Source organism: Quercus lobata, chromosome 5, assembly GCF_001633185.2.
Source record: "Quercus lobata isolate SW786 chromosome 5, ValleyOak3.0 Primary Assembly, whole genome shotgun sequence".
NCBI lineage: Eukaryota > Viridiplantae > Streptophyta > Magnoliopsida > Fagales > Fagaceae > Quercus > Quercus lobata.
Genome location: NC_044908.1, coordinates 78,221,785 through 78,230,735, shown reverse-complemented (window position 1 = coordinate 78,230,735; position 8,951 = coordinate 78,221,785). Strand labels below are relative to the sequence as shown.

The 8,951-nt window shown below is 37.2% G+C and overlaps 1 protein-coding gene and 1 long non-coding RNA gene across 4 annotated transcripts; both read right to left on the bottom strand.

Moving 5' to 3' along the window:
• Positions 1-238: 238 nt before the first annotated feature.
• LOC115989084 lies at positions 239-4,151 on the bottom strand. 3 transcript variants are annotated; one of them, XR_004091769.1, is made up of 4 exons: positions 3,986-4,151; positions 3,324-3,378; positions 1,370-2,264; positions 239-480 (listed from the first exon to the last, which is right to left on the bottom strand). It is a non-coding gene; the product is annotated as an uncharacterized LOC115989084 (long non-coding RNA). The 3 variants fall into 3 exon arrangements; XR_004091768.1 differs by lacking the exon at positions 239-480 and having other exon boundaries at positions 528-2,264; XR_004091770.1 differs by lacking the exons at positions 239-480; positions 1,370-2,264 and adding an exon at positions 2,630-2,784.
• Positions 4,152-4,305: 154 nt separating this feature from the next.
• Positions 4,306-4,983, bottom strand: LOC115991202. The gene has a single exon (XM_031114946.1). It carries the CDS (start codon positions 4,981-4,983, stop codon positions 4,306-4,308), a length of 678 nt encoding a protein of 225 aa, XP_030970806.1.
• Between the last annotated feature and the right edge of the window lie 3,968 nt (positions 4,984-8,951).

The window sequence follows — 8,951 nt, the reverse complement described above, 5'->3', positions numbered from 1 at the left end:
AAATCATAAATTGAATCGGACATACACCAAGACATTTTGGGTGGGTTTAAGCTAGACATACACCGAGACATTTTTTTTTTCTCTCCTCCTTCAGTGTTTGTTACCTTTCAAGAGCGACAATCAGATCAGCACAACCGCCTCCGTCGCCGTCGCTGATAGAAGTTTTCACTTCCGGCCACCGTGTCCTTCACACTAGAGTTCCTCTTTGTCGCAAAGTGGGTCAATGATCAATGGCGAGCCTAGGCAGTCTCTGTCTCTCGATGTAGCAAGATCGGCGTGATGAGATCAGCGTGGTGAGAGGGCAATGAGAATGCCAGTCAAAGACGTAGGACGATGGCGTCTTCAGATCAGCGGCGAAGGAATCTTCAAACGAGAAGTGATGGCGGCGGCTTGATCGGTGAGGGCGGCGGCCTGATTGGTGATTGGCGGCTTGATCAGTGAGGCCGCCGTACCGTTGATTTGAGGGTGAGGGAGGGTGATCTAAAGAAGAAAGAGAGAGAGAACATGGGTTGGAGAGAGACAAATCAATGAGAAGAGAGAGAAAACGTTGAATTAAATATTGAGAGGAGAGAGAAAAGGTTCAATAATAAATTAGTATTTTGGTTTGGCATTTGTGTCCATACCGTCTCATATTTGAGACGGTACTATAGCATGTTGCAAAATTTTAGAACATTTAGAACATCTTATGAAACTTGAATAATAGTGTTTGGTGTGCCAAATGCCAAATATTTGGCATTTGGCACACCTAATGAGAATGCTCTAATACCTGTTTCGAAAGCCCCTGCTTCCACTTCTATAGCACCTAAAGGAGCTTTATATTCCTTACTTAAACTTGCAATAAAATTCCCTTCAAGGTCTCTAATAACAACCCCAACACCAGTTTTTTTTTGCTTCCCAAAGACAGCCCCATCAACGTTTACCTTGTAGAAAGGCAATTACGAAAGAGACCATAATTTTTTTTCCATTTAACTTTATTATTAGAAGAATTTTGTTAGTTGACAAGTTGCGAAAGAAAGTGGAAAACTAGCATCTCGAGTTTTTAAAACTCGAGTTCAATAGCCAATCGAGTTTTAAAAACTCAAGGTCCAAACTTCTGACTGAGTGACGTCGATAAAAATTCCACGAGGAACTCGAGTCTCTAAGACTCATGTTCCAGTGTGTACTGATCGTACAAGAAGAGAAAGAGATCCACAGAGAAGAAGAAAAAAAGAACAAGAAGACCACCTAAACAAAACTATCTGTAACCTCTCAAATCTCATTCAATTTCATCTCTCTTTCATAGCTTTTTCTTTCAAATCATTCACATCTTTATGAGTTGTGTGTAATTTATTCAGATTGTTTGCTCGGTGATGAAGATCGTGAACTGTACCGTAGATCGACGATCGGGATGTGCTTGATGGAGACTGGGTTTGTGTGTGCCGTGGGTCTTCTTCTTTGCTGTGGATCTTCTTCTTCTTTCTTTCTTTCTGCTGGGTTTCCTTCTTTCTTCTTTCTTTCTTCTGGGTTTTCTTCTTTTTCTGGTTTGTAGTTCTTTATTCTATGTATTTTGAAATCGAGTGTAAAAGACTTGAGATCTATGTGGAATAAATGTGTGCACCTCAGCAAGTAGGAAGCGAGTTTTTAAAACTCGAGATGCTAGTTTGCAAATACCTTTCATACCTATGCTAACTTACTGTATTTTATGCCTTCACTGTGCTAGTCTCAAAATATCCTCGAGGAGACCATTTTGAATCTAGTGATTGAGGATGCTTTAGTGGGAGTATTAAGGCTGTCACGCCCCAAACCCAAAAGGGTCCACAGCATGAGAAATCATCTCAAAGGTGCCTGTAGATTTCTCCTTTTTATTTTTGATAAATCAAACTGTAAGAGATCTCTCTTCAAGCTCCTTTCTTTTTCCACAGGATAAGAATATACAACCATACTAAAATCTCCACGTTACAAGTCAGAACTCTATAATACATTTACGAACAATAACTAAAAATTTTGTGTCTCCACATGATACATAAATATATTACAAAAATTCCAAATGATTTAAACAGAAAGTCCTAATGTTCTCTAAAATATGCAATCCCAAAAAAATTCTTGGGCTAACAAACCTCAAGAGTCCAACTTCTAATAAATTAACTACTACTAGCTCCCTTAAAAAACAACTAGATCGGATCACTAACCATTAGTAATGTATGTCTCCCAATTTAGCATAAAATTCCAATCACTATCGACAAGGCAAGCTCCATTCCCATGATATAGCTAATTAATCTGTAAGACTGTAAAAGATTGGGATGAGCTAAAGCCCAGTAAGTAGCATAATTAATAGGGGTGGGGAAAATGCAAGTTTCATTCTCAATAATAATAATATGATATGACAAGAATGATTGAATAATGAAACACAAAGTTTTTCAAAGTAAATACCTTGAAATTATATATTATGATTTGTGAGCACTAGCAATATAACTTCCAAAGCCATAAAATCTAACATACGGTAATTTATCACAAATATACCACACTACCATATAGACCGGTCAGGGGATCCACCCATTCACAACTGGCATGATATTGTCCTCTCTGGTATGCAGACTCTTGGTCCCATGGACAGCAGCCTCACCCATACCCTTAAGGTTTTTCTCTCCCCCTATGGATAGCAGAGAGAGCGCGTCAAATAGGACCTCTCTTGCATGTGGTCTCTTGGCCCCATGGGCAGCAGCCTCACCCACACACAATCAAGGAACCTCTTCACCCCATGGACAGCAGGGAAGAACGTGTCATCCAAAGTGAAAGGGCACTGACCTGAATTTGATTTCGTTGTCACAAAGACTATTGAAACCAAATCGGGTGATCACCGGGAAATCACACATGGCATAGGGCTAAAACCACATAAACTCACAGGTTACATTACTTTGAAACACATAGTTCATATCAAAGTAGTTTCAAAAAATCTTAAATAATCTAACTTCTACAAAGTTTATAAGGTTTTCAACTTCATTCTTGTCAAAAGATTTTCTCACAATTTCTCACATGACAAGACAAGATAAGCATCTTTAAATTTTCTAATATACCATAAAATCCAAGATTTCCTTATCAAAGATTAAATAAAAGATGCTCATTTTTCCATATCAACAATTCATGCATTTCCCCAAATGCAATACCAAATATGATGCATTTTTATATATAATCATATATATATATATATATATATATTAAGGTTACGACACAATAGTTTTTAGGAAAATATAATTTCCATAGGTAGTTCCAAAAGTGTGTCTAACCCAGAAACAACATTTACACAACATGGTTATTTTTCAAAATCCCATTAAAAAGCTACTTACCTTACAACTTGCAAAAAACCTAACTCTCCAAGCTCCAAGGGAGATTGGCTAGAACCTAAACAATATAAAGCAAATCTATCAAAATAAGCACAAAGCTTGAAATTGTATCTAACTACAAATTAGGAATTGCCGAGTAAGAACTTAATTAGGCAAGTCTAGTATTCAACCTCACATGTAATGTATTCCACTTCCAAAATTTCTCAAAACAATTTAATTTGCAAGGCATAGACTCCCATTTATACTCATAAATCATTCAAGGTGTCATAGCTAACATCAAAACCTCCACACTTTATAAGTACTTCCCACAAGATTTATATAATATCATCAAGTGACCCATGACACCAAAATCATAATTTTCTCCAAGACAAACAATTTAAATCTTTATCTAGCTCCAAATAATCAATAAAAATTATATTCACCATCTATCACATGTTATAACTCAAAACCTCTAAATTTTCACCATAACAAGCCTTAGATAGCCATCATTGTAAAAATCATGAACTCACTTATCAAATACATCCACCAAGACCAAAACTCATACATATAAACACATGAATATCATTTCCAAAGCTCTTAAATCACATGAAAATCATTATTAAAGCTTGGGTAAAATAACCTTAAACAAGAACATAATACCCATCAAAAGATATTAGAACTTTTACCTCAAATAACTTATGTGAAGGTGTGATGTTCTTGAGGATTTTCCAGTGATTTTACCGGAAAAAAATGATAGAGGTTATGATGAGGAATGTACCGATGGGAGGGTGATGGAGAGGAGTGTGTGTTTGTGTGTTGTGTTGACTGAAAAAGAAAAAGAAAAGGAGAACAAGAATGAGAATGACCGGCTAAAGAGAAAAAAGATAAGTGAAAATGAGTGGTGGGAATGGGTGGGGTAGGTGGGGTAGTTGGGAGGCACGTGTGGTCCCAAAAAATCTGACTTCCTTTTTTTTTTTTCAAAAAGCTGGGACGTTACAAAGGCAGCTCAATATTCCTCCATATTGTGCTGACACCTCAGAAACACCTGTTTTCCATTTTTCCTCATCCCACCATGTCTCACCTCATTTCTATGAGTCCGTAGAGTCCAAACCAGTGAAACTGCCATAGCAGAATCTTCACTAGACCAATCTGCCTCCATCAAAACAAACCAAAGGAAATCCATGAAGCTTCTAAAATGTGTTGGAACCAAAATGCGAAAGTTCTTGAATGAAGCCCATGTTTCACGAGCTCTTTGGCACTCCCATAAAAGATGAATAAAGGTTTCTGCGGTAGCCCCACACTCCTCACAAACATTATCCATTAGAACATGTCTAAGTCTCAGATTTGCCTTTGTTGGTAGGATATCACATGCAGCCCTCCAAGCAAAATGTCTAATTTTCTGAGGGACCTGCATTTTCCAAAGTTTCCTCCAAAACATACGCATATTTGCCCCATCTGAAACAGAAGCATTATTGGCATCCTTATCCAACTCCATAACTACTTTATAGGCACTCCTTATTGAAAATACCCCATTAGATGTCTCTGCCCAGATTAGCTTATCATCAGGAAACCTATTGCTCAAGGGAAGTCCACAAATATTTTCAGCCTCAAAAGGAAGGAAGATACGTATAAGCAAATCCACATTCCAACAGTTATTATCATAATCAATCAGATGACTAACCATAGATACCTGAGGAGATAGAGTTCTAGGATATACCACTCTATATGAAGAAAAATTAGGAACCCACGGGCCATCCCAAATTCTAATCCTTTGCCCATTCTGGGTGGAATCTTGATAGAGTAACGTTAGCACAACACAAATTTTCATAATACAGTTGCAAATACCAATAAGTTGATTTGAATTATAGGGAAAGCACTTTCCCCCAAATGCAATTCATTATAGGAAATGTTATGTTAACGGAAGACTTAAAAAAGGACATTTGTTAGTGAACCGTTTTAGAAATATTTTCTAAGATGGTCTGTTAACAATACCTATATCTTTTAAACCAACCAATTTTCCCTTCATGTTTGGGAAATGAAGCGTCACCAATGACCTTGTTAACTACTGAACCATTAGCATAGGTAATGAACTCAAAATTCCTTGGCTGGGTCGTATACCGTCTCTCATTATCACTGCATTTGTCATTTCCCTATTTTCTGAAAAGACAGCCAACAAAAAATAACAAATCAGAAGCAGAATTAAAAATCACAAATAATATGCCCAGATTGACCAAGGTGCCATCCACATCTAAGCCATTTCACTCAACTAACTATGGTCGTAGACTTCATTAAACAATCCCAGTTTAAACATCTCACATCAGCTACCCAAAGGCTAATGAGCCTATTTCAAAAGGCTTTTCAAGTGAAGCGTGTCATTAAAGCAACTAAAAACCTCAACTAAACTTTGAACCCAAGCAAAATGGTATCAAATAAAAGTAGAAGGTTTATCCTATGCTTAAGGTAGATCACTTCTTCAATAAATTTGTCTATAAATTTTCTGAATTATTTAATATCTTTGAAGCTCAAATTAGTGAGTTTTTTCCTAGAAACAAACAAATAAATAAAACTATGTTATCCAAAGTACAAAATGATAAAGAAGAAGTGAGTTAGTAAGATCATTTCTGTGCAATCCTCATATGAAAAGCTTATGCGTTTCCACACCAAAAAAAAAAAAATAAAAAAAATAAAAAAAATAAAAAAAATGAAAAAAGAAAAAGAATAAATCACAAAAGCTTGGAAAATTAGGAATAAATCAAAACCAAACAATTCGTCTGTGTTTGGTTGCCGAGAAAATGCCAGAGACAATGTAAACTAAGCAGGATATCACACAGGTCAAAAACCTTCCCTCGCACTTCTCTTTTTCCATCTAGAGAGAGAGAGAGAGAGAGAGAGAGAGAGAGAGAGAGAGAGAGAGAGAGAGAGAGAGAGAGAGAGAGAGAGAGAGACCTAAGGCTAGCCCATCATCAAAATACAAATTATTGCTTCTAGATTTTGAGCCCATAAGTGACAACTATTGTATATTTGGATTCTTCTGAGAAAATGAATGATGATTTATATTTGGATTCTTCTAAGAAAATGAATGATGATTTGGAAGAGAGCTTCTTCAAATAGAGTAGGTAAAATTGCTCGACCTCTTTTTTTGGCTGGATAAACTTTAGAGTGAAGTGAAGGCATGGAAAACGATGAGGGAGAATGATGGGAATCAAGATCAATTGGTTGAGAACTTAAACTAGAATTGCATTAAAATTAAGAATAAAGCTGGAATTACAAAGAAACTGGAGAAACAAAGTTTCTGTCCAGGTCTAAAACTAAGTTAAATTCACATCAAAAACTGATTGTACTCTTACATAGCAAGCCTATTTATAATCTTTAACTATTAGGAAATAAAGTAACTAATACTTATATAAGTCAAAGCTGTAATTAAAGAGGATACATGACAGATATGAGAAGTCAAAATAAGGGGCTGCTGGTTGCCCTAAGAGGTCAGAAAGGTTGGCTGACTATTTGGCTTGTAGAGGGTGGCTGGTTGTCAGTCCTAATGGCAGAGGGGGGGTTGGTTGGCTGGCCTAAAGATAGAGGGTGGCTGCATCATACTCCCCTCCATAAAGGAAACTTGCCCTCAAGTTTCAGTTGGAAAATAAGGCTTCAAATGCTTCACATTGAAGGCATTAGAAATGTTTAAGTGAGGGGATAGTTGGACTGTATAGGCATTGTCATTGATTTTAGTCAATACTTTGCATGGACCTACTTTCCTTGCTCCCAACTTGGAATAGGAGCCATGAGGACACCTTTCTTTAGTCAAAATCACCCATACAAGGTCCCCTTCCTTGAAAATTAGTCTCCTTCGGTGAATATCAGCAGCAGCCTTGTAGTTTGCATTGAAATGTTCAATTCTCTCCTTGACTTATGCATGGACAGATTGCATAAAATTTGTCATTTCTGTTGCTCTTACATTCTCCTTCTTAGAAAGTGGTAAGGGTGCCAAATCTAAGACACTCAAAGGTTTATTCCCATACACAACTTCAAAAGGAGATGTGTTAATAGTCTAATTAAGAGAAGAGTTGTAAGCAAATTCAGCCAAGGGAAGGATACTTTCCCAATTCTTGGGATTTTCTCTAATCAAGCATCTCAAGAGATTTCCAAAACTCTAGTTGACAACTTCAGTTTGACCATCCGTTTGAGGGTGGAAAGAAGTGCTAAAGCTTAATTCAGTTCTTATCTTGTGCCATAGAGTTCGCCAAAAATGAGCAAGAAATTTAACATCCTTGTTGGAAACAATAGATAGGAGTACACCATGAAGCTTGTAGACTTTGAAAAATAAAGCAGCCACATTGGAAGCATCCGAAGTCTTCTTGCATGGGATGAAGTAAGCCATCTTGGAGAAATGATCCACTACCACCATGATTGAATCACTCTTTCATTGTGTAGGTGGAAGGCCAAGAACAAAATCCATACTAATATATTCCCATGGTTTATTAGGCATTGGAAGGGGTAAATACAAACCTGCATTAGTGGTTGTCCCCTTTCCTTTTTGACAAACTTGGCACCTTTGAACATGTTGCTCAACATCTTTAGTCATTCCTGGCCAAAAGTAGTCTTGTTTAAGGAATTCTAGGGTCTTTGATTTGCCAAAATGCCCCAAATTATGTTGTTCAACAATCATCAACTCCCTTAGTGAACATTTAGGCACACATAATTTTAGTCATTTGAAAAGAAATCCATCCTTCAACCAAAAGTCAGACTTGGCAGGTTGCTATCCTTGCTGCAATTGTTGGTATAGATCACCAAAATGTGGGTCATCTTGGTAATTCTTCTTGAAAACTTCAAAACCAGCGACCTTAGCTTGCATTTCCACCAAGAAATTAGTCCTCCTACTCAACCCATCAGCCACTTTTTTGAGAATTTCTGACTGATGTTTCAATGAGAAAGTTAATTGTTGCAAAAAGCTTACCCACTTAGCATGCCTCTAGTTCACATTAGATTGGCTATTGAGATATTTCAAAGCCTCATGATCGGTGTGTAGAATAAAATCCTTGTAAGCCAAATAGTAACTCCAATGCTTGATGGCTTGAACAATAGCATAGAATTCCTTGTCATAGATAGAATACCTAAGTTTTGCTTCATTCAACTTTTCACTAAAGAATGCTATGGGCTGCCCTTCTTGACTAAGGACACCCCCAATTCCCACTCCTGATGCATCACAATTAAGCTCAAATATCTTGTCAAAATTGGGCAAGGCAAGAATAGGAGCTTCAGTTAACTTCCTCTTCAAAATTTGGGAGCTTTCTTGGGCTTCATCAATCCAAACAAAGGACTTTTGTTTGAGACAATTAGTGAGAGGTGCTGCAATGGTGCTAAAATTGCTAATAAATCTTCTATAAAAGGTAGCTAGACCATGGAAACTCCTCACCTCATGCACACTAGAAGGTGTAGGCCAATCAACAATTGCCTTAACCTTGTTTTCATCCATGAACACTCCTTTGGAAGACACAACATACCCCAAGAACACCACTTGATCCATCCCAAAGCTACACTTTTTCATGTTACCATAAAACTTTTCTCCCTCAAAATGTCAAGCACAAGCTGTAAATGCACCAAGTGATCCTCCAAACAGCAGCTATACACCAAAATATCATCAAAATACACCACAAC

Excerpts from the sequence above, each read along its gene's own strand:
- LOC115991202 (XM_031114946.1), bottom strand. The coding sequence starts at position 4,983 with ATGGTTAGTCATCTGATTGATTATGATAATAACTGTTGGAATGTGGAT.